This window comes from Sapajus apella, unplaced genomic scaffold (genome assembly GCF_009761245.1).
Source record: "Sapajus apella isolate SASKATOON/1434 unplaced genomic scaffold, GSC_monkey_1.0 scaffold1, whole genome shotgun sequence".
In the NCBI taxonomy this organism is placed as follows: Eukaryota; Metazoa; Chordata; class Mammalia; order Primates; family Cebidae; genus Sapajus; species Sapajus apella.
Window position 1 is genome coordinate 17,671,556 of NW_022436941.1, and position 26,617 is coordinate 17,698,172.

The 26,617-nt window shown below is 37.4% G+C and overlaps 2 protein-coding genes across 5 annotated transcripts in view; both read right to left on the bottom strand.

Moving 5' to 3' along the window:
- Window positions 1-1,599, bottom strand: part of SNX24 (sorting nexin 24) — a 169,754-nt gene extending 168,155 nt beyond the window's left edge. The window contains exon 1 of one of the 3 annotated variants that reach the window (XM_032268766.1): window positions 1,321-1,599. In XM_032268766.1, the coding sequence (XP_032124657.1) occupies window positions 1,321-1,380 (60 nt within the window). In that variant the 5' untranslated portion in view covers window positions 1,381-1,599. The remainder of the gene's footprint in view (window positions 1-1,320) is intronic. The other 2 variants (XM_032268847.1, XM_032268916.1) reach the window with 2 other exon arrangements.
- An 11,807-nt stretch (window positions 1,600-13,406) lies between these two features.
- The window catches only part of SNX2 (sorting nexin 2), a 55,873-nt gene continuing 42,662 nt past the window's right edge, over window positions 13,407-26,617 (bottom strand). Inside the window, exons 12-16 of one of the 2 annotated variants that reach the window (XM_032269110.1) lie at window positions 21,186-21,329; window positions 20,723-20,734; window positions 19,914-19,994; window positions 19,727-19,798; window positions 17,282-17,791 (exon numbers count right to left, since the gene is read on the bottom strand). In XM_032269110.1, coding sequence (XP_032125001.1) covers window positions 17,741-17,791; window positions 19,727-19,798; window positions 19,914-19,994; window positions 20,723-20,734; window positions 21,186-21,329 — 360 coding nt within the window. In that variant the 3' untranslated portion in view covers window positions 17,282-17,740. Of the gene's footprint in view, window positions 17,792-19,726; window positions 19,799-19,913; window positions 19,995-20,722; window positions 20,735-21,185; window positions 21,330-26,617 lie in introns of both variants that reach the window. The other variant, XM_032269187.1, reaches the window with a different exon arrangement.

The window sequence follows — 26,617 nt, forward strand, 5'->3', positions numbered from 1 at the left end:
AAAAAAAAAAAACCTTGAACAAACTCGAGGTGTTTTTTTTTTTTTTTTTAAAGAAAGATACAGACTAACGAAATGTGAATGCATTGGAAAGGATAATTTATATAAACAACTGCCACTATGGAGCACAGCTCCCTCTCCGTGCAGTTTCCTTCCCAAGGAAAGCACTTTTAGCAACTTGTTTCAGAACACTTGACGCAGCAGTCTACTCGATTCTAAAAACCCACCCACTTCCTGGACTAGTTTTTCAATCACTGTTTTTCATTCCAAATCTTCCTTTGAGAGGGTAATTTAGTCCCAACTAAGAAAATACAAGGGCCCAAACAGACTGTCACCAAATATCAGTAATGTTTAGAGGAGGGGAGTGAAGTAAAAACACTCTCCGTCAAACTAACATAAAGGGTGTTTAGCGAGCGAGTGACTGGTGTAAATAAAATAACAATCCCTTCAGACTGTCCTGCAATCTTCCTCCAACCCTCCCAGCTCTTTAACAACTGGAAATAAATTCCTCCAAGGTGTAGGCCCTCTCAGACATTTCTCCCACTAGCAACGACTGTCCAGGAAAGAATGCTTTGAATTCACTGGGAAATCTCCACCAACAATTCACTGAGTAAACTTGTACTCAAAGGACCCATGCCCTGGTCTCTGCGCTCCCCTTCCCCTCTTGAGACCACGCGTCCTGTTTCACATGTCTCGGTGACCACAGTCGGTGACCACAGTCGTGGGTATGAAACAGGTGACCAGCAAGTGATTTTGCCATTTCATGGAACTGCAGAACTCAAAAAGAAAAATCTTTGGAAACCATCTCAAATCAATACGTGTGTTCAGTTTGGTTAATAAACAGCTACAAATGATTAAAAAAAAAAAACAAAAAAACAGGTTTTCCAGCTGAACGAATTGTACAGAACTTGGAAGCCAGCGTGAACCTGCCGCGAAGCTACTACTGTCTGGACTGAGGGGGCAGCTGTGCCAGAAAGAAACGCAGCCCATGCTGGGCGCCCGAAGGCGGGTGGCCGGGAGAATGGCGAGCGCTGCGTCGGAGGACTGGACACCCCGCGTTCCTGCCCCGAGGCCGGGAGCTCAGCCGGGAGGCGAATGGTTGGACCCCGAGGGGCTGCGGGCGCCCGCAGCCGCCGCGCCAGGGAGGGGCGCCCGTTTCCCTGACAACCGCGCCAGGGCGGAGTCCTTCCTCTGGGCCGGGGGAGGGGAGAGAGGAGCGAGGGGACCCCCTGCGCCAAGGCGGCAGCGGCCGCGGGTGCTTCTTGGGCGCAGCAGCCGCAGGCCCGGCTCGCGGGGCCCTGTCCGGCCGCGGCCCGCGCCTACCGTGTATCCCCGCTCCAGGTCACTCTCCTCGTAGCGAAAGGACGGGATGTAGACTTCCATGGCCGCGCCGGCCAGCCGGCCGAGGGCGAGTGGGGGGCGGGCTCACGGCCGCGACCGCCGCTCCGCCCACCGCCTGGGCCGCCCCGCCTCCCGCCCCCATGCGCCCGCGGGGCCCGGAGGCTGCGGGTCTGGATCCAGGTGCGCGCCCCGACCCGGCCGCCTGACGCGCCCAGGGCGTGCCGGGGGCCGGGAGCGGAGGGCGCAGGGCTCCTGGCGCCTGGGTTTCGGGCCTAATGGGCGGCGGCGATCAGCTGGGCCCGAAGGAGGCGGGGCCAGAAAATCTGAGTCTGCAGAAACCGGTTGTGCGCGCCACCGCGCTTCGGGACTGGGCCGCACCCGGTGCCCACTACCCAGCGGATTTCGGCAGGCGCTTGATTTGCAGTTTGCTAGACGCCACCATTAACAGATTGCCAAATAGCAAAGAATAGAAAGCGTGGCCCTTTTAACTTTTGTTTTGGTTGGTTGAAATTTTTTTTCCTCTCGGTTGGTATTAACGGGTGAACCATTCAGCTTTTACCAAGACTCTTCGATTTCCTTTCGATTCGACGGTCACCGTATCCTTTTGAGTTAGCCGTCGAATCTGGGAATGGTATTGTACCACCGAGCTCGAAAGTGAACCAAGAGTTGGCAGGTCACTAAGAGACAAATGCTCTGGCTTCACGCTCCAGTTCTAAAATGCTGCCTCTAACTGTGAAGTGCTTTTTTAATTATAAGGGAAAAATAGAAGACAAAAAAAAAGGGGGGGGGGACTGAACCCTGCACCTCGAACCCGGGCCTAGTAGCCTGAAGGTCCCTAAAAGATGAAGTGTCCCAGCGGAGGAAGCTTGATTATCAAGTTACTCAAGTAAACGTTGAGTTTCTTCTTTAGGTTAAAGCACGGAGAATAGAAACGTGGACTTGGACGGGCTCAGTGGCTCACGCCTGTAATCCCAGCACTTTGGGAGGCCTACGCGGGCGCATCACGACGTCAGGAGTTCGAGACCAGCCTGACCAATATGGTGAAACCCCGTCTCTACTAAAAATACAAAAATTAGCCGGGCGTGGTGGCGCGTGCCTGTAATCCCAGCTACTCAGGAGGCTGAGACACGGGAATCGCTTGAATGAGGGAGGCAGAGGTTGCAGTGGGCTGAGATTGCACCATTGCACTCCAGTCTGGGCGACAAGAGCAAAACTCCATCTGAAAAAAAGAAACAGGAAAAAAAGGCCGAGCGCGGTGGCTCATGCCTGTAATCCCAGCACTTTGGGAGGCCCTAGTCGGCAGATCACAAGGTCAGGAGTTTGAGACCAGCCTGGCCAACATGGTGAAACCCCATCTCTACTAAAAATACAAAAATTAGCCAGGTGCATAATCCCAGCTACTCGGGAGGCTGAGGCAGAAGAATCGCTTGATCCCGGGAGGCGGAGGTTGCAGTGAGCCGAGATCGCACCGCTGCACTCCAGCGTGGGCGACGGAGCAAGACTCCATCTCAAAACGAAAAACAAAAAAAAAAGAAATATGGATGTGATTTTGTAGGTCACTGAGAAGTGATCTCAGCCGTCGAGGAAAACAAGTAACCAGCCAGCGAGCTTTCTTGGCGTATAAACAATTGCACTTAGTTGGTCCTTGAGGGCAGGGGACTGTCAACTTGGCAAACTGTAGAGTTTATGATGGGACCCTGAGCCATGCAACAGAGGGAGAAGGCAGCTTCTCGTCTTAGAACTTACCTGATGTGGACCCTGCACAGCCCTCTGCGTTAGCCTCATCTGAAGATCTGTCCTCCTAACCCAGCACTTATACATTTGCAGCTCCAGGATGTGCCCTTCTCTCAAAATTTTGTGCCTTAGCTGTGCCCTGTGACTACACACCTTTCTTTCTTCTGGCCAGCACCTCCTGAGGTAACCAGCCAGCTCTGTGGATGATAAGCTGTCTGAGTTCAGAGCCTAGCTTGTAGGTTACCTTAAGCCAGTGGTGACTATACACTGTATGTGTGATTTATTTACCCTACCCACTAGGTTTTAGAGCAAGTATGCTTTTAAAAACGCATCATCTCATGTTTGGCATAGTATCCAGCACATAACTTAGGTAAGTACTCATCTTTACAAAACTAGTGAAATGCAGCAGGTACTATGTTCGATACTATCACATAATGTCGTCTCACTTCAGCTCTATAACAATCATATGGCCGGGCGAGGTGACTCGCCTGTAATTCCAACATTTTGGGAGGCTGAGGCAGGCAGGTCACCCGAGGTCAAGAGTTTGAGATCAGCCTGGGCAATATGATGAAATCACGTCTCTACTGAAAATGCAAAAATTAGCTGGATTACAGGGAGGTGGCTCACCCCTGTAATCCCAGCTACTTGAGAGGCTGAGGTGGGAGAACTGCTTGAACCTGTGAGGCAGAGACTGCAGTGAGCCGAGATCATGCCACTGCACTCCAGCCTGGGCAACAAAGCAAGACCCCGTCTCAAAACAAACAAAAACCAATCACATGAGGAAGTGTTATGTGCAATAAGAGGCAACATGGGTTTCAAGGGCTTCCCAAGAATCAAGTTTTTAATATGCTCTCTATACTATCCTACAACCTGTTAGTAGCCTGGAATATATATTTTGATAATGGCATGGCTCACCCATTTACCTGTTAGATTTAAGAGGCAGAAATGTGCAGGACCATGAAGGTCTGACAGATGGTCCAAATAATACCCATTTGCTGTATTCCACTAATAGCTGTGTATAATTTACATTTCCCTTGCTGAAAATATATACAAACTATCAATTTGTGGGTGTGTTCTTGAGCATATACTGGCCCAGCCATAAATGGTAATTGTTACAATTTCAGTTATTTTAGATGACATAATTAAGACTCACAGAGGATAAGTACTATGAAATTACTAGCTAATAACTAGAAGAACTAAATTTCTAACCAAATTCTGTGAGTCTTCCAGCCACCAAGGAAGGGGAGAATAGAGCGCCAAAGTAAAATGACATGGCAAATGTATTGTCCTGTTATTCCTACGTTATCTTTTAATCCAACTCTATAATCTAACAGGCCAGCTAAATATCTTTTATTCAAAACATTAATAAAAATGCATGGTAAATATATATATATATAAGACATTGAACAGTTAGTATCTCTTAATAGAAGCAAACAATTTTCATGAGCAAAATCATAAAATTCTTTAGCAGTAACCTCTTGGCTAAAAAAAAAAATCATAAAATTCTGCTGGAATCTGGGTACAAAATTCTTACACTAAAAGTACATTTACTTAGTATTGAGTAGAAATATACTTCAGCAAATTGAGTGATAAACTGCATACTAACATATTAGAAGTTTTGACTAAAATGTAAATCAAATATATTATACATTCAGCATTCAATTATAAGATTGAAACATCATGACAAAGTAAGATTTATCCCAGAAATGTAAAGATGGCTAAATATGAGGACGTCTTTTGATGTATTTTGCAATATTGTCAGATTAAAAAATATCCCAATAGATCCTGAAAAAAATTAACGCAACAGTACAACCATTCATACAAATTCTTGGAAGAAATATCTTTAATTTGATAAAGATTAACGTCTCAGTCCCTTTTCTGCTGATATAACAGGATATTACAGACTGGGTAATGTATAAAGATAGAAGCTTATTTGGCTCAGAGCCCGGGAAGTTCAAGAACATGGCCCTGGCATCTGTGACAGTCATCTCATAGCAGAAGGGCAGAAGGGTAAGAGAGCATATGAGAGAAAGAATAAGGGGCTGGGCCCACTTTTATAACAACCTGCTTTGAGAGAACATCAAAGAGGAAGGTTATATTGAGAGAAATGAAGGCAAGAGAGAGGTGACAGGCACAAGTTGGAGGATTTAATGTGAGGAGATGAAAGCAGATTTTCTGGTAATGAGAGAATAGGAGAGAAGAAATGAGAAAGTAGTGAAAGAAGGAAAGTTAAGTTTCAGAAATAATAGCATTAATTTTTAGTATATTGGCAGTTTTTAAAAAATAGTTACTTCAGGCTGGGCATGGTGGCTCATGTCTGTAATCCCAGCATTTTGGGAGGCCGAGGCAGGTGGATCACCTGAGGTCAGGAGTTCAAGACCAGCCTGGCCAACATGGTGAAACCCCATCTCTACTAAAAATACAAAAAATTACTCAGGCATGGTGGCATGTGCCTGTAATCCCAGCTACTCAGGAGGCTGAGGCAGGAGAATTACTTGAACCTGGGAGGGAGAGGTTGCAGTGGGCAGAGATTGCGCCATTGCACTCCAGCCTGGGCAATAAGAGCAAAACTCTGTCTCAAAAAAGAAAAAAAAGAATAACTTCAATATGGGCAAAAATTTGGAAAGAAATGCTATCGATGAGGATTGAATTAAATATATATATATTCAATTAAAATTGAATAAAGTATATGAATACTAATTGCATTTAAAAAGACTGTTGTACAGGTTTTTTTTTTTGTTGTTTTTTTTTGTTTTTTTTTTTTTTTTGAGATGGAGTCTCAGTAAGACACCCAGGCTGAAGTACGGCATGATCTTGGTTCACTGCAACCTCTGCCTTGCGGGTTCAAGCAATTCTTCTGCCTCAGCCTCCCGAATAGCTGGGACTACCGTCGTGCACCACCATGTCTGGTTAATTGTTGTATTTTTAGTAGAGATGGGGTTTCACCATTTTGGGTAGGATGGTCTTGAACTCCTTGCCTCAAGTGATCCACCCATCTCAGCCTCCCAACATGCTGGGATTATAGCCGTGAGCTACAGCACCTGTGCCCAGCCTGTTGTACAGATTTCTGAATTAAGATAGCAAATTGAAAATACACAACCAATTTCAACCTTCTAGTCCCAGTAAAAATGCAAGTAATTTTTCCCTTTTATTTTTTTAAACCTACAGAGATAGAAAAAACAGGAGAGGAGAGAGCAAGACTTTTGTCAGCTGGAAAGCAGATAGAAGGGAAGTAACATTTCTAGCAAACAAAAGAAATCCCAATCTTAAACCAACAGCAGGAAAAACATAGAACCAACCTGATTTACACAGCACAATACTCAAAAAGCACCACAAAAGGAACAATAGGTACCTCTAGAATGGGAGGTAACTGGCTAAAATAAGGAGTATTGGTAAAAACTGAGAATCAGGAAGATCTTTTTTCTTTCTCTACAACTGGAGAATATTTCCTCTAGAGAGGGAAAAAGAAACAATCTTTGCATTAGAAGTTGACTGGCCCAGCTGAGGGCATGAATACTTTTATCAAAAATTGGAGTCTGAGGGTAAGTGACCATATACATACTGAATAATGAATGCTGGCCCTCTATAAAGGCTGGCAGCCACACTTTTACCTGCTAAACAGGCAACAGGAAATCTCTTCTCTGGGGGAACCTAACTAGCTCGAGAGGAAAAACTTCAGAGATACCAACATTGAAAGTCCCCTACAAATAGCCCAATAAGATCATTCTTCAGTGATGCTCTAAGTTGACAAGCCCCATAACTACACACAGAGCTTCCAATCAGCTTTCAAATCCCACTGCTAATCAGGAGGAGACATCTAAGGATTAACATATCTGAGGACAACATTTAACATGGAAGAGATACCAAAATAGAAAAACAATTTGGAAGAAACAAAAACCAGGAGGGGGAAAAATACTTAAAAAATAAACCATCACTAAAATTTTCAGAAAGATACAGGAAGACATTGCATCTATGAAACAAGAACAGGAAGCTGTTAAAAACAGAAACAATTTTCAACATATAAATTGGAAAGGGGAACAAAAAAAAAAGAAAAAAGAAAAAAACAATAGAAACTATCAGAAATGAGAAAAAGAACTCCTAGAAAGTAGAGCAAAATGACAGAGATGAAAAATAGGAGCAAAAATCAAATCCAGGTCATCCAATATTCAAATAATAGAAAAATTCCAGAAAGAGAAGACAGAGAATACAGAAGGGAAGAAATAATGAGTGAAATAACTCAAGAAAATTTCTACAACAGAATGTCATGTTTCCTGACTGAAAGTCGCCACACAGGATGAAAACACATACACACTGTTATAAATCTTTTTTTTTTAAAGACAGAGTCTCACTCTGTCACACAGGCTGGATTGCAGTGGTGCAATCTTGGCTCACTGCCATCTCCACCTCCTGGGTTCAAGCGATTCTTATGCTTCAGCCTCCCAAGTAGCCAGGATTACAGGCACGCACCACCATGCCTGGCTCATTTTTTTTGTATTTTTAGTAAAGATTGGGTTTCATCATATTGGCCAGACTGGTCTTGAACTCCTGACCTCAAATGATCCTCTTGCCTTGGCCTCCCAAAGTGCTAGGATTACAGGCATGAAGCACCGCACTTGGCCACTATTACAAATTTTTATGAGATTTCGGAACACTGGAGATAAGAGAAGATCCTGTAGTCTCCAAGGAGAGGAGGAAAACAGATCACAAAAGATTAGACCAATCAGCAGGCTTTGCAATTCTTGGCAGCAACGCTGGAGCTAGAAGATAATGAAGCAATGTTTTCAAAATTCCAAGAGAAAAGTTTTCCAATCTATATGCAAATTGTCTATAAAAATTAGGGTAAAAGAAAGTCTCAAAAATAGGCTAGGCATAGTGGCTCATGCTTATAACCCCAGCACTTTAAGAGGCCGAGGCGGGTGGATCACCTGAGGTCAGGAGTTCCAGATCAGCCTGGGCAACATGTTGAAACCCTGAAATCTCTACTACAAATAAAAAAATTAGCTGGGCATGATGGCTCATGCCTGTAATCACAGCTACTCAGGAGGTTGATGTAGGAGAATCGCTTGAACCTGGAAGGCAGAGGCTGCAGTAAGCTGAGATACCACTGCACTCCAGTCTAGGCAACAGAGCAAGACTCCTCCAAAAAAAAAAAAAAAAATAGACTTTTGATGTATTTGTTTTTAAAAACCTACTCTGTATATTTAGCAAAATGAGGGAATACATCAAGAAAGAGGAAACTGGGGGGTATAGAAAGCAAAGAATACAACCCAGGCGAAAAGCAAAGGAAATCTTTAGGATTACCACTGTGCAATCAGTTTAAAAAGGTAACCAATACATACTACAGCAACATGACTCAAGAAGCAGGCATTTTGCCATCTGTCTTCACAGTGTTTTCTGCTGTGTCTTCCTTTTAAATTAAAGGAACTACTGGAAACTATACTTCACCAACACAAGAAAATAAACCAAGAAAGAGGAGGGCCTGAGTCTCAGGATACAGGTAATACATGCCAGGAGAATGGTAAAGGCAATTCCAAATTGGAGAGCAAGAGAAGTCCAAGGATAATACTACAGCAAGCCCAGAGAGCACAGACCCAGAGAGAAGTCCCCAGGAGGGAGGGCTTGAAGGAAAACAGTTGAAGTGGCTAGATTACCCAGTGTGGGTGGGCTATGGGAAAATGTACTGAGACACAATGGGAAGACATGGCAAAAAATAGCAATAATACAAAAAGCACCAACCACAAGGAAAAAATCAAGGCATGTTTTACCTGAGGGAAAAAACAGCAAGGTAATAGAAAACAAGGAGAGGCTGAGACACTGTCACAACCAAGAGGAGCAGAAAGAGTCATGACAACTCAGGGTATCCTGGATGTGGTATCCTGGAAATGGTCCTGGAACAGACAAAACGCATTAAGCAAAAACAAAGGAAATCTGAGTAAACAACAGGCTTTAGCTAATAATAATGTCTCAGTATTTATTTATTTGTAGTAACAGATGTGCTATACTAACTGTTGATAGAAGAAACAGTTCAGGGTAAGAGAACTCTGTATGTACAACCTTGACATTTTTCTGTAAAACTGCTAAAAAATAAAGTTTATTTTTTAAAAAAGGAAGAAAATCACAATTAAATACACTTCAGCTTTGAGCTTTGAATAATATTTGTATAGGCACAATAATGCAAATACTGATTTAACAAAAAGATTGCAATGCAACTACATTGGAAGGGTGGGGAAGAAATGTGTAAAGCAGAGAGATGGCCGAGTGAGAGAACCAAACTCTTATTTACCATAAAAAAGATAAGTAGATAATGTCTAAAATTGATAATTGATAGCAGAATATGCCTATTATTTAGAAATGTGAAGGTATATTATAGCAGGAGGAACAGCTAAGATGAGAAAGAGGTTGTCTCTGAGTAAAAGGATTAGGAAAACAGGACATGTGGGACAGAGAACCATTGTTTATTATTTAGCCTTTTCTTTTTTTTCTTTCTTTCCAGACAGGGTCTCACTTTGTCATCCAGGGTGGAGTGCAGTAGCATGAACATGGCTCACTGCAGCTTCGACCTCCTAGGCGCAAGCAATCTTCCCAATCTCAACCTACCTAATAGTTGGAATTACAGGTGTTAGCCACTATGCCCAGCTAATTTTTTTTTTTCTTTTGTAGAGACAGGGTTTTGCCATGTTGCTCAGGCTAGTCTCAAATTCTGAAGCTCAAGCCATCAGCCCAATTTGGCTTTTCAAAGTGCTGGGGTTATAGGCATGAGCCCTCACCCAGCTATTTAGCCTTTTCAGTGTTAGTTTTCAGATGTGTGCATGTACTAATTTGATAAACATCAACTTTAAAAAATCAAGAGGATGAAATAGATTTTAATGCATTGACGAAAAACCTGCCACGACATTGGCAAACTGAAAAGCAAATTCTAGGCCAGGTACAATGGCTCACACCTGTAATTCCAGTGCTTTGGGAAGCCAAGGTGGGCAGATAACTGGAGATCAAGAGTTCGAGACCAGCCTGGCCAACATGGTGAAACCCCATCTCTACTATAGATACAAAGATTAGCCGGCTGTGGTGGCATGTGCCTGTAATCCCAGCTACTCAGGAGGCTCAGGCAGAATTGCCTGAACCCAGGAAATGGAGGTTGTAGTGAGCCGAGATCATGCCACTGCACTCCAGCCTGGGGGACAGAGCGAGACTCCATCTCAAAATAAAAAATAAATATTTAAAAAATAAATTCTAGGAATGCCACAGAAATAACCCTAATGGCATTACTAAGTACAGGTTGGTTGCTATATTGAAGTTTTTCTCTTTTCTAAAACGTGCCAATATACTAAAAATTAATGTCTTCATTTCTGAAATGAAGTCAAAGTAATTCCCTCCATTGACTACTTTCTGAATTCTTCTATTCTCTGGTAGAAAATCTGCTTTTACTTCATCACATCAAAATTCTCCAATGTATGCTTGTCACCTCTCTCTTGCCTTCATTTCTCTCAATGCAACTTTCTCCCTAAATGTTCTCACAAACCCATCAACAATCCCCAATACTAAAAAAATTCTATCAGTTTTAGGTCCTACTTTCTGATGGCTGAAGAAATGGATATTTTCTTAGGTTGGCTTCACTGTACACTCACGATTTTCATTCCATTGAAAATTAGCACTCAATAGTCTTTTACTCATCCCTTTTTTTTCCTAATCATGTGCTATTCTTTTATGGCATCCAATCTTCTTTGGCCTTTCTCCTGACATTACTCCCTGATGACTTTCTTTGCCAAAATAAAAAATGTCTTGCTTGAACTCATACTTTTTTCATCTCCAAATATACCCTTTCTTCCCTTTCCTTTTGTGCAGAGTAAGAAATATCCCCACTTCTTTCTGAGGCTCTTTCCATCTACCTCACTTCTCCTTTCTTAGACACGTTTTACCCAGGATTTTGAAATTAGCATTCTGATTGCAAAATGGCTGGATAAATGAAATAAATGAAACTTGCCATTTTAATTACCATTTCCCTAAATTACCTCCTTTCCTACTTCCACTGCAGTGGTATAGGCCCTTAACCATCACTTGGTTGGTTGGCTGCTGCTCCATCGAATGTTCTTATAATTTTTTCACTCATCGTCTTTCTTCCATGATTTGCTATTTCTCCTGACTTACCACATATTCAAGGTTCTTACGTGTGTGGGTGAAAATGAACTTTTCTTCCCCACATTTGTATTTCATCCTTGGTTTCCAGGCTTCTTTAAAGGTTTTTCACATTTACTGACAACATCCATTTAACTATAGTAGAGTATCTCTGCAGTGGGTGAAGTTCTAAACTTTCGTTGGCTGAATACAAACTGATTTTGACTGCTTGCTTTCTTCCCCTCCACCTCTGATGCTCAGTCCAGGGCTCCCAGTGTGGCTCTCCCAGGGCATACTATTCTGGGAAGGACTGTTTGGTAAGCCTATTTAGACCCTTGTCAAGTATAAACTCATTGTTTTGAAGAAGGCCTAAAGACTGTTGAAATAATCAAAACGAGTGCTTTGTTTAGACAGAGATGTTTAAGTGTTCAGTAAACATTTGTTGTATATGATAGCTAATATTTTATTAAGCACTTGCTACTGCTAAGAAATTCACATTATCTTAATGTCCTTAAGAAGCATCTGAAGGGACATTTTCCATTATACAGATAAGGAAAGTAACTTTTAGAGATAAATAACTTGCTTAAAGTCAATATTGTAGGCTCTTGAGCCAAGATTCATACTGGTGGGCTGAATGTGTAACTGCATTCTTAATCACTCGATTACACTGTCTTGGCTGTAAAACACTAGTTACAATAAATAACAAGGGCATAGTCATTCCTGGAGACAAACTAGTCAAGGCAGTAATGCCAGGCAACTATAATGCAAATAGGTCTCCATAAGTGCAATCTAAAAGGAACAAAGCGTTATTGGAGTCCTACTGAGAGATCACGAGACATTCCTTCTAGCTAGAGTACTTAAAAGGATGTGGACTTCAAATGTGGCTTAAAGTTTAAGGAATGGACAAGATTTAAACAATTGTCATTAAAAGGGAAAGGTAGATCAGAAAAGGGATGTCACTAACAAAAACATGAACCAGGAAGGAATAGAGCATGCTCATGAGACAGGAGCCTAATTTCATTAAAGCAAAAGGTGGGTGAAGCTAAGGGATAAGAATCAAGACAGGAAAAATAGTTTGAGACGAAATTATTCTGAAGCAAGCATCTGGACTTCATCTGCAGACTGTAAGGAGTCTATGAAGATTTCTGAGCATAGTACCATGACAAGAGTTTTTTAGGAAGATCGATTTGGGAACAGGTTGTAGCACTGGTGTAGAGAGAGACTAACAGTTTTTTATAGGAGACTCAAGATAGTTCCAGTAAATGGTCACAAGATCTTGACCCTAAGGAGAGAGACGACAGAAATGAGAAGGGCAGAGATTTCCAAAGTAGAATCAACTCAAGTTGGTCCTAGTAAAACTATGACACCTAAGCAATATAACTCTAAAAAACATAAGCATTTGTCTGTTACAGAAGGCTGGGACATATTTAAAACTAAAATTTAGAATTAAGTTTGGTTTAAAAGCCTGTTGCATTCACACACACATTTCTACACACACAAATATACAAACACGCTGTATACACCTATGTAGTGAGATTTGAAATGAAGATCTAGAAAATAAAATGTAGGTTAAAATCAAGATAACTCGAGACTGACTATGGAAGCAAAAAGAAGGCAATTTAGTTTTGTTAAATTTTGTCTGACTTAGTTTTTATTAAACAGTTACATGTATAAATTTAAAATAGAATTTTTTTTCTCAAAGTACTCTCTTAAAACGGTTTATCCCATTAACTGGCCTTAATAAGAAAATAATTTTCTGTGTATTAACAAGTGGGCATCTTCAACTTGATTGGCTTCAATACAAAGTTTCCATTTCACCCAGTTAAGAAATATTTAAAATCATTCAATCATTAGAGAATTTTTTAAAAGTAAGTGACAAGAAAGGAAGAAGAGCATTTTAAATTACTTCATATGCATTAACAAACTAGATAGTAAACTACAACTTCCCTATCTTCTACCATCTTCTCAGCATCTGAAGCAACATTTGGAAGAAATAAGTTCTCTGTATACCAAAAGATCTCCTAGAATTCTAAATGTTAATGATTAAAACAGGAATCTTGAAATGCTTATTATACATTTTCAAAGAATGTTCACATATGGTTCACACACAGATTTAACAGGAATAATCAGTTCAATCATGATTTAAGCCCTGAATCTCTTAGTTTAGTTGTAAAATTGAGAAGGTTGTTGTAGACAGGTTATAAACTTCCTTCAAGCATTACAGTGCTACAATTCATTAATTGTAGATATTGAACATCCACTACTTTTGCAAAACATTATGCTACAAGGTCTTGCACCTAAATTATACCTGCCCTCGAGAGCAACAACTAGGAGTCCCTTTTATTCAGCTTTGATTTCTTCACTGGGTTCAGGATGATAAATAAACTAGCTGTTGGACTTAACTCTCCATTTTCATTACCACAATAAACTCATTTCATTTGTACAATGAAAGTTGGAAAACTTTATTATATCTGGATAATAAAGAAAAAAAAAGAGTACCAACAATGAAATAAAGGTACTTTTTGAGATTTATACATATAAAACAAGTTAAGTAGTTGAATAGGCATTGTCTAAACCTATGCTGTCCATTATCATAGCCACTAGTCAGCCACACTGGACAACTGATCACTTAAAATGCTGAATGGAGATGTAAAGAAAGCGTAAAATATACATCAGATATCAGAAAAAAGAATGTAAATTCTCCCGTAACTTCAACATATTGGATGTATGTTAAAATATTTTGGAGCTACTGGATTAAGTATTAAAATTAATTTTTTTACTTTTTAAAATTTGGCTATAGAAATTTTAATATATATATATATATATGGCTCACATTATATTTCTATTGTTCTCAACTTTTAAGTACCTTCTCCACAGATTACCATGACCTCTCTTCATGGCCCTGATCACAAATGCAGGAAAATGAACTATTACTCACATTCATCTTGTTGTACTTCCCTTTTATTGTTAGTTCCATGTCTGACCCATGATCTACTTTCATTGTTACTTGAAACCAAATCCTTCACCGTAGGAGTTTGGAATGATAATTATTTTATTCTGATTTTACATAAGGAAGTGTGTGTGTGAGTAGGCAGGGCGATTCTATTGGTGATTCCTTTCCAATACTTTGAAATAGACTGTGTCAATCACACATATAACTTACTTACACATTTCTTAACTAGTAAATATGAGATGAAAATGCTTAAGCCCCCGAGCCAGTGACTTAGAATTCCTTTTCACAGGTGTTATTTTCCCACCTCACTACCAGTGACCTCCTTTCCTTTAAAACAAAATGACTTTGATTGATCTACCTGCAGTCACTATTTTAGAATATCTGCTATTGCCCTGACTCTTTTTCACATGACTGCCCATGCAAGAAGCCATGACAAGAAGATTCAAGTAACATCCCTTATTTAAGGCAGAATAAGGTAAGTCCCTGTAATTCCCTTAGATATTAAAATTAAAAGTGTTTGTAAAGAAATGTGACTTTCCTTCTCTACTCGTCTGACTTCCTCCTTTCAAGAAAGCTGGTTATGTTAAAAGGCTTATTTCACAGTTAAAGCACTTAAAAAACAATTTATATGACAAAGAACGAAATTGCTTTTGCACCAGCCTTAATACAATGAACTTGGAAAACTTTACCAGATTTAGATAACAAAGAAAAGAAGTTTAAGGAGTAGCAACAATGAAACAAAGGTATTTTGAGACTAATATAATCTGTATAAAACAAGCTGAATACTTGAAAATAGTTGAGTAGAAAATACAATCAAGGAAATCTATGTGTTAGAGTCACATTTTTAAATACATTTTGTCTTGTTTTACTTAATAGTTCTTTGATCAGAACTGTTTTCCATATTTTCAATATTTATATTGAAGTTTGATATTTTAAAAATATTTTAAAGTAGAAAGGCACTTCAGGAATCAAGAGTTTTATGTACTTGTTTTATAGATAAGAGATTTAAGTGATATGCTCAAAGTCTTACAGCTAAGTGAAACGAGACTGAAAAATGTATTTTGATCCCAAGTTCATCTTGTTTCACGATATTATGCTGCCTTAGTCCTTTAACTTTTGCTCTCCTTAAAAAAAATTAAATTCAGACCTATCCAACAAAAAGATATTGTTGGCACTATTAATGTTCTTGTTTATTTATTTGGGATGAAAGCATTTTAGATATCTGAACAGAAGAAGATTGACGGATGGAGTGTTGAAATAATTAAATCCTGTTTAAATACTGGTATCAGAGGATCATAGAATACTTGAAATTTCCAACACACTCAACTTTTAGTAAATGTGGGCAAGGGAAATGAAGACTGGAATGTAGTAGAGTTTAATCAAGGCTGAAAATATTTATTATTTTACTTGGAGATACTGAGTATTCTAATGTACCACATCTGAATGGAAGATTTTAACAACATGAATAACTATCGCATGTGTAAACTACACCTTTGTAAGTAATGTAACTGTGGCTATAACACTAGGACATCATTCTAGTGAAACTATTCCTAGTAAGCCTATCTTTTGCTCAATATTAATGGGGCAATAAGATACCATCTTATATATATATTACTATGAATTATTCATTTCTCAAAAGTATTCCCAGTAGAAGCAACAAAAGAAGATTGTACTATTTCTGCTTCAGTTTCTTCTTAAAAGGACAAACTTTATTTTTCCCTGTTCAACTCATCATGTCTTAATTTTTTTTTTTTTAGAGATAGGGTCTGTGTTGCCCAGGCTGGCTTTAGGGCAGTGGGTATTCACAGGCATGATCACTGCACACTACAGCCTCAAACTCCTGGAATCAAGAGATCCCCTTGCCTCAGCCTCCCGAGAAGCTGGGAATACCAGGCATGTGAGCCACTGTGCCTGGTCCATCAAGCCTTTATTATTAACCTATAATGTTATCAGCCACTCTTCTGGGGTCTAGGAGTATAAATATGAGTAATAACTATAGAAAGCTTAACATTTCAACTAAAATAAGTAGAGGCAAACACAGGCTAAGGATACTTTGATATATAAATTGTATCCAGTGACTCACTAGAGAGGACTGAGTTACACATACCATATCTTGTTCCTCTGAAAGGGAGATGTGGTTGTTAAGATCAAGAAAAGAGGTGTTTGTAAGAATATTTTTTTAAAAAAACAAAAATAACTCTGATGCCAGTCATACCTTAAATTTTCTTTTCTTTTCTTTTTTTTTGAGATGGATTTTCCCTCGTTTCCCAGGCTGCAATGTCACAATCTTGGCTCACTGTAATCTCCGCCTTCCTGGTTCAAGTGATTCTCCTGCCTCAGCCTCCCAAGTAGCTGGGACTACAGGCACACCTCACCATGCCTGACTAATTTTTCTATTTTTAATAGAGACAGGGTTTCACTATGTTGGCCAGGCTAGTCTTGAACTCCTACCTCAGGTGATCCACCCGCCTTAGCCTCCCAAAGTGCTGGGATTACAGGCGTGAGCCACTGCACCAGCCATAACTTAAATTTTTATCAGCATTAAGGATTAGATAACAGCTGTCTAAGTAGCACACAGAATTGGGTAAAAACATTGCCCGAGGCAAAGTAAATTTCACTTCAAATCTGTTTTGTGGTATGCTTGCTTATTCATCAAATAAATTTTAGCATGGTATCATTCCTTATCAACTGTGAGTACAGATGATATACTTACAGTTTTAAAAGAAAACAAAAGACAAGGAATAAATTAAATATATGCAAAATACTACATTTTGAAGATAACAAGAGAAGATGAACAAAATCCTTGGGACTTGTAACCAAAGTATATAAACACATTTTTTCCTAATTCTTAAATTGGGCACTTGTAATATGGATGGTTAAAAACAAGCAATGACAATTATTCTCTTCTTTACCTAAGACAATCATGAGAAAAATGTTCTTTGATTTATGATGGTTTCATAAGAAAACTTAAGCTTCATTTAGTCATTCAACAATATGAGTTCAGCTTTTTTTGTCAATTAAAATAATTAAGGAATCATAGCATCACTTATATACATACATCTAGAAGAAAAAGTTTCTTCTTACTAAAAATGCTTGGAAAAGATTCCTAATATGTTTAAATACCCAAATAATTTGTTACTAGTATTTCACAAGGAATATCATTTTATTACTGTAATCACAAAATCATAAGTTCTGTACAGGAATGTATAAGTGAACATTTATCAGTGCATTGATAATTCACTTCATAAAGAGGGTAAACATACTACAGAATATATTGTAAAGAAAAAAACTGTAATATTTTCTGGTCTTGCAGTGCACTTTTTAGTGCAAGTATTTGAGACACAATAGTGTTCAATTCAGCAAAGTATTGCAGAATGTCATGCCACAGTCCACTTATTTCAAAGAGGGTCAGGACATGCAGCTTGTAATAAAATGTCAGAGTGTGTGTGTGTATGTGTGTATGTGTGTGTGTGTGTATATAAAACCACGTGTAATTCATAAAATATATAGTGGTTTATTTAGATGGTTTTAAACGATTTCACTGTGGAATTCAGCATAACTGGAACAACATCCAAGGTCTTCTTAACAGCAACAGTCTTATTGCTAGGCAATGGCTTTGGCTTCAGGTAGGAATGCTTCCCAGTATTTTATCAGCTGTGAATGATAATTAAAATATGTTATTATCTTTTTGCCATTTATATGCATATAACCTGTACAACATTAAAAAAAAAATTCTATATAGGCCAGGCAGGGTGGCTCACATCTGTAATCCCAGCACTTTGGGAGGCCAAGGTAGGTGGGTCACCTGAGGTCAGGAGTTCGAGACCAGCCTGGCCAACATGGTGAAACCCCGTTTCTACTAAAAATACAAAAATTAGCTGGGCAATGTGACATGTGCCTGTAATCCCAGCTACTTGGGAGGCTGAGATAGGAGAATCACTTGAACCCAGGAGGTGGAGGTTGCAGTGAGCCAAGATCACACCATTGTACTCCAGCCTGGACAACAGAGCAAGATTCCATCTCAAAAAAACCCAAACGAAAACAAAAACAAAATTAAAACTATGCAAATCACTAACTAACAATAACTAATATTTACTAATGTCTGTTTTTTTTTTTTTTTTTTTTTCAGACAGAGTTTCATTCTTGTTGCCCAGGCTAGAGTGTAATGATGTGATGGAGGCTCACTGCAACCTCCAATTCCTGGGTTCAGGCAATTCTCCTGCCTCAGCTTCCTAAGTAGCTAGGATTACAGGTACGTGCCACCATGCCCAGCTATGTTTTTTGTATTTTTAGTAGAGACGAGGTTTCTCTATGTTGGCCAGGCTGGTCTCGAACTCCTGACCTCAGGCGATCCACCCACCTCGGCCTCCCAAAGTACTGGGATTACAGGCGTGAGCTGCTGCGCCCTGCCAATGTCTGGTTCTTAAAGAAATCATTTTAACTTCCTTATCTGAAGTCCGTCAATATATTTCATAAATTATTTAAAACATTAATTACTCCTAATTTTAGTTTTTGATGTAAAATAATAGAATTTTTTAAATGTACAATTTTTTGATTTATGCAAAATTTTACATAGAACAGTGTTACCATATATTAAAGATTACCTTACATAATACAACTACAATGACCTTTTCCAGCATAAAGTGATAAGATTTCCCAAATCAGAGCATATGGACATTTTATGTTGTTGCTAGACAAGAAGAATGGGATACAAGGAAGAAGAAAAGAAAATACTGAACAAGAAAAAAAAAAAGGATTGGATAGAATTAGCTGTCAGTCTTCCTTGAGTAGTCCAGAGAACAGACTGAAATATAAACTGAAGTCATGTTTAAAACAATTCCTTTAAAAAATAAGCTTAATGACTTATTTTCATATTTAAAAAAATCTAACTTTATGAACTGTTTAAATAAAAACTAAAGACAATTTGAAGACATCTTACCGCTTAATTCAAAAACAACCTATTATATTTTACACAAACAACATTCTAGATCCATATATTTTAAAACGAGAAGAAAAAATCTTTCTATTCAAGATATTAAATTACTTGACCTGTTACTCCAATTTTACATTAAAATATATAGAAACATTTTCTGCGATTATCTTTTTATTTAACTTACCATTAAAATTCATGCTAAAGGAGACAGATGCCACTTGCAGCATTCAACCACCAACTACCCCAAACAAAGTAAAGCAAAAATGAAAACAGTACATTTTTTTTTAATTCTGAAAAAGTATTTAAGTTCTATCTGTTATGGAAGAGAAGAACTTACTACTGAGAATATACTCAAACAGGTCTGACCAACAAGGGAACAAACTAGAAAGACAGTGAAAGGGGAAAGTTGCCCATGAGGTTTCTGATGGCCTAAAATTGGGAAAACTGTATCTCTGCCTCAGCATTTAGCAGAGGCAAAAAGAACCTAAGACAGTTTCCAATTAATTTATCCTTTTTTCCTTTATCATCACTGGCTTTCTGTCTTCCATTTCTTATTCTTGAGTTTAAAAGCCCAGTTCATTAATCATCTTTTTAAAATAAAAAAATATAGCAAAAACAAATTCTAGAAGTTTAAGTTACACACAAAAATGGCTTACCTGCTGTTGTGTTTGTACTAATGATTCTAAGTACTTGATGATAACAGTTTTAAAATCCTTCACTCGTTCTTTCTGTTGAAGTACATTTTAAAAAGTCCGTTAGTAGAAAACTAAATTTAATTTTACCACAAAATTGCAGCAAAATGTGACCATGTTGTTAAGAAAAATGGAAAATTATTATACATGCCTCAAATCTTCCCACTTCTTTTCGAATCGTTTTAGAGATCTGTTCAAAATCTCTTTCCCCTTGTTGCACTTTCGCCTCCCACTAATAAAAACAAACAAATATTTTATGCTTAGCTCAAAAAAAAGTACAGTACTGTCATGACCACTTACTTTATTTAATCACAATGCCTCAAAAACCTGAGAAAGCTCAACATTGGCAAAGCACAATTTAGCATCAACAGAAATAATATTTAACTTTCCACTAATAGAAATGCATGTTAGCTTAATTTCCATTACTATTCCGCAGCCAAATTTACCCAATATTAAGATATTTCGATACTGTACTTAATAAACTACAATGTCCAAAGCTTAATTAAATATAACTAAGAGGAAAGATTTTGGGCATAAAATGCACCACAAAATAATGATCAGCGTGATTTTCTTAATTACTTTTTTGTATCAGTAATTATTTCAGAATATATCACTACTGTTAAATCCAAGGATATGTGTTCATCAAAATTTATATGCTGATGGAAATACTTTAAATTAGGAAAATTACGTAACAAACATTTAAAAAACGTTTTTGTAATGGTATAATGACCAGAATAAAAAAAAATGTGGAATTATGGTGTACTGAAGACCATCAATAAATATTAAATTCAGTACAGAAACAACAAAATGTTGTGATTAGTGAACAATGGAACAACTAAAATAACTGAAGATTTAAGTAATGAAATGGTATTTTTCCCACTATGTAACCAAAACACTGACTGGTACATACTCTTCAAAGAGCAGGTACATTTATTTTTAGTAATATAAAGGTTGTCCTACCTCTTCAATTTCCTTATTGAAGCATGATAAGAAAAGTGTATAAATTATAATAAACTTATAAAAATTCACTAAAATACCATATATAATACATATATATGGGGGATAATGTTGCCTGGACAGCTAAATGTGGGATAAATCTAGCTCCAAAACCATTTTTAGATACAAAATAATTATCTGAATTATTAACCATCTAATAAGAATTGTGTAATCATTAATGCAAAGGTTAATTTTAGGTGTTTTCCTGTATGTTTCTTTATCAATTCCATAATCACATGGAGGTAGTAACAAAGGGCTCTGGAGATTTTAATAATGATCAAAATTTTAAAGTAATTCTAACACAGTTCATAAAAATATGCAAAAATAGCCACATGTTGAATGGTTTAGAAAAAAATTATGAAAAATTATGTATATATGAATGACTCATGAAAAACTTAAGTAAAGAGATAAAGCATTTAGTAATCACCTCTCTTATTTCATTTTTAGCTTGCTGTATTTTATCTGGTTTGTTAGCAATCATTATTTTTGCCTCAGCTTCACGTTTTTTGAGCAAAGTAATTTGAGCATCTTCCCATTTCTGCCAGCACTTCATTCGATGGTCAAACACACCCTATAAATGAATGACATAATGCTACTAAGTAAGAGTAACATTTAAAATACTTTCATAACACTAGAAGTGTTGTAATACAGAAAGCAATAAAACCAAGTATTTAAGTGCTACTTTAAGATACTGAAAATAAGCATGCCAATATCAAAGAAAATAATTTCCATATTCACTTGCTTAAAACAAAAAACCCTGTCACTGGATGAAACATGAACACTCAGAATAAAAAACTACATTCAAAATCCATTTCATCACTAGCCTTTAGGCTTTAAATGTGGTTTAATAAGATTTCTAACAGAGTTTTATGCTTTGAAGAAAGATGTCTTTAACAGGAAAATGCTAGTGTCATATCTACACTGGAAATTTTCCTGCTAAATAATATTAGAAGCATATTAAGTGTTAGAAACATGTCTGAAACTGAAAAGACAAAATGGGAAACACTCATAAGATATGCGGTAGAAAAAATTACCATAGCAAATAAAAGGAAAAGCAATCAAAAAGTAAAATATATCAAAATGAAAAAAAGACAGTCTTACACAAGATGAAAAGGGCAAAAGATGAAAAGATGACTATATATATTATGTATACACTGCAGAACTAAAGAAGAAATAGACAAAAAGATCTTAATACAGTAAGTCAACAAAATCCATGACTTTTCTCAAGGAGTCTGGCAGAGGAAGAGCAAGTGAATAGAGAAAAGAAATGAAATATGGCCAAATTAGAGTAACTAACAGTCTCATGAGAAAACATCATAGATAGGATGGGAGAACCCACTAAGAATCCCCTTTCTGGCTTGATGAGAAATATTACAATTATTTTAGTAATTACTAATCAAACATTCATGAAATAAACAATAAATTGGGTGAATCAGGAAGCACTAAACTAGAGTTATTTTAATTTATTCCAAATAAAAAAGTTTTTGAACCATGACGCAGTAAAAACTACATGTTCCTATAGAGATATGCTGAAGAGAAAAATATGCAGATAGCGTATTTTTTTTAAAAGCAGGCTTTGGAGAAAATCGAATTTTGTTCTACTATTAATTTTGTCACTGTATGACCACGGGTAAATTCACTGAACTTCTCCAAGCTATAATGCTCCCAAATATAAGAGGTGGGAAATGATGTCTACATTTATGGATTAGAAATATGACGAGGATATTATTGCATAGTGACTTAACCTAGTGTATGCTTAATAATCAGTAAGTACAGCTATTGTGGATTACTTCTAAATAACATACACATGTAAATGTAGTTATAAACTGTTAAGCTTTCTATTAAAAGTACAAAGGATAGCTCAGTATTATGGAAAAAATGTATAATTAAACAGCATTTATATCATATGACAATTTTTAAAAATGTGATAACATTAAAAAATCCAGTCAACCAGAAACCAAAGTATTTTTCCTATTTTTCCAAAAGAATTCTTACAGGTTGCAAACATTTTAAATTAACCAGGACAACAGATATCCAGGGCAAACTGGCAAGTCAAAGCACTGTACCTTTGGGTATTTAAATCCACTTGGCTATATTTAATTTATCTCAGATAATTTCTCCTTATATTAGTAAGTAAATCTTACCGTCCCCTTTGTCTGCTTTTCTTTTTTATTTTTAATTTATTTTTATTTTTATTTTATTTTATTTTATTTTTTTGAGATGGAGTTTCACTCATGTTACCCAGGCTGGAGTACAATGGCGCGATCTCGGCTCACCGCAACCTCCGCCTCCTGGGTTCAGGCAATTCTCCTGCCTCAGCCTCCTGAGTAGCTGGGATTACAGGCAAGCACCACCATGCCCAGCTAATGTTTTGTATTTTTAGTAGAGACGGGGTTTCACCATGTTGACCAGGATGGTCTCGATCTCTTGACCTCGTGATCCACCTGCCTTGGCCTCCCAAAGTGCTGGGATTACAGGCTTGAGCCACCGCGCCTGGCCTATTTTTTATTTTTTTAAAGATGGGGTTTCACCACGATGGCTAGGCTGGTCTTGAACTCGTGACCTCAGGTGATCCACCCACCTTGACCTCCCAAAGTGCTAGGACTACAGGCATGAGCCACCACTCTGCTTTTCTTGTATTTAAAAGACCACATTTTTTCCTAAAACATCCCTTGTTATAAATTAACTTTGCTTTAGTCTAATTTAAGCTAAAATCCAAAAGTAACACATCTAACACAAACAAATTGAGAAAAAGTAACTATCATTTAAAACAGCAGTGTTCAATCCTTTGGCTTCCCTGGGCCACACTAGAAGAATTGTCTTGGATCAAGCATAAAATATACTAACAACAGGTGATGAGCTTCAAAAAAAGAAAAGAAAAGAAAAAGAAAAAGAAAAAGAAAAAAAATTATATATATATATATATATATATGTATATGAAATCTCATGACATTTTAATAAAGTTTATGAATTTGTGTTGGGCTGCATTCAAAGCTGTCCTGGGCTGCATATTGAACAGGCTTGATTTGAGACAAACAATCCCTCTCACCTCTGACACACACACACACACACACACACACACACACACTCCCATGCACACAACCAACCAAAAAGTAATTTAAGATTTTAGGCCTAGTCTTGCTTTAGGGGAACAGGGCCATATCTGTTCATTTCTGAATTCCTCTGTTCAATAACAATTTAATTCCTTAAATTATGTACCAATACTGAGAAAAAGCTAAAGAACATGCCCTTTAATTCAATATTTGCTTACATTCTTAATGTATATCAACTGGCTTTTTCATTGACATGCTAAATCTAAACTAATTTGGTCCCAGTCCAATTTATTATCTAATAGTATTCCAGAACCAGGACATGTTTATTGTGGTACAGATGCAGGAGCTATGATAAAGGTAAGAATACTAAAGTCAGGTTATTTCAGGAAAAAAAAAATCTTAAATATACAAATTAACTTTTTCCTCGTTTTCTTACCTTTGTAACAAAATAATAGAAAATAAAAGAAAAAAAGAACCAGCACCACAGTCAAACTTCTAACAATTAATTAAATCAATTAAATTGTAGCAATGCCCCTTGTACGCCAAGATACTAATCTACTCTAGTAGAATCATTTGAAGAGGGATAAGTTTACACTGATCATCCAAGTAGGACCGCCATTCCCCTGCCAATTTATGGCATACATTTGTATGCAAGTTGGTCTAGGTTAGGTTAGATTGCAGATGTCTAATAATTTTCTTGGCCCATTAGGAAATTTGATGCTACAATTTTAATTGTTACCATATTCTAATTCAGTTAATCCAAAAATATGCTGTCTAGCTTCACGGAGCTCTGAAGAGGTGCTGAGTATTTACAGCCAAACAATAAAGCATTTAAACCCTTTGGGGAGCCTATCTTTTAGTTAAAAAAATTTTTTTTAATATGTTTTATAAATTGGAATCCCCTACAAAAATTACTTATAAAGAGTTCTAGTGCTAAAAACATTAAGAACCATTGCCCTCAATCTCTGACCCTATTTTAGTGGTTCACAGAAGCCCAATACATGACAATGCTTATAAGGATACAGCCAAAACCTGTAGTTCTAAATTTCAGAGGCCATGTACTGTACAAAAGAGGAAAACAGGAGTTTCCTGACACAAAGCCAGGCTTAGGCAATATTTTGAAATGGGTAAAATTTAGCTTTTTCTTTTGTGTTCTAATTCCTGATGTTCTCTGCTCCCAACAATGGCTCTATATTAATCCCCAAAGTACTCTTAACTTGCAGAATTAACATCAGAAAAGTACTCTCGATAGGGATGAAACTAAAGGTTATTAATATTAAGCAGCTATTAGATAATAAGCAAACAAAAATGGGGCAAAGTTCTTGAACAGTTCATTCACACAAAAAGAAATGTAAATGGCTTATCATTTGTAAAGATACCTTGATTCACACTAAGTAAATGATAGCTTATCAAAAAAAAAAAAAAAAAAAAAAAACCCTTCATTCTTGGGTGGTAGTAAAAAGAAACACGTACTGGTTAAGGCACAAAGTAAAATCTCTTTGAACAGTAATTTGGCAATACTGAAATTTAAAATGCTTATAACCTTTGGTCAGCAATTCTACTTATAGAATCTTTATGACCAAAGAGTTATCAAAATACTTGATTTTTTTAAAGACTAGACTATAATTCAAGGAACATCTAAATGTTATATGATGGAATGCTATACAACCATTAAAAAGACATCTACCTATGTTGATAGGGAGACTGCTCTAATAAGTGGAGTGGGTGAAAAGGCAGACAAAGAACAGTACACACGGTGTATTCCTTTTTGAGAAAGGAAGGGAGGGAGAAAAAGGGGACGGAAGGAATAAACAGACAGAAAGAGGGAGAGAATTAGTTTTAGGTATATGTATAGCTAATTCTGTAAAGACACACAAGAATCTAATAGTTTATGACTGAGGTCAGAGACTACAGGTCTTAGTTCTGCAGGGAAATTTACCTTGCTGGGCTATTAAAACTGTCATGTACATGCATTATTTTTTCAAATACAAATAAATTAGTTTAAAACAGAGAATAAGACAAAAATGAAAACCATAAAAATTACCTGTCACCTCCTTCCATAATATTTCAATTACTTTGTACAGCTGATCTAAGCTACATTTCAGTAGAAACCAATCTTAAAGAGCTTAATTTACCTAAAGGCAACTTGACCACAGCTCTTTAACTCTTTCAGTCAATGAATCATTAATTCAGTATTTCCCCAAATGTGTTCCATGTATGTGAATAGATATTTAGTGGAAAATAATTCTTGTTCATATGAATTTAGAAGCCTCTGGATTAAAATTTATTTTCTTTTTCATTCTTAGCTAGTTCTGAGCTTTTAAAAAGCATTCTGAATCTCGCAAACAGGGATACTGTATATATATGTAACTTCCCAAACTTAGCTAACTGTAATCCATCTTTTGGTGCCAGTTTTCTATAGAAAATATTTTGGAAAACATTAATATAACTATAATTTCATGAAATATAATAATATAGCAAAAAGACTTAGGGTATGAGGAAAGCTGTTTCTGAGGGATCAGTATCCATTACACAGGCAGGCCATCAGTGCCAGGGTGTCTCTTTCCAGGCTAGCTCTTATTACCAGGTACGTACTCTTACAGACACTGCCCAACCTCCCTTTTTTGAGTCACTGGTTTTTTGGAAGTGTCACACTTTTTTATAACAGTTCTCATGATATTGGGAGCTCTGGTAAGAAGTGAGAGTAGGTGGAACAAGTCTGTAAACTAGATCTCCATACATCACAAGCTGCCTGTATATAATGAAGTATACTCTGACAACTGCTATCTACATTAACATTTCTAAA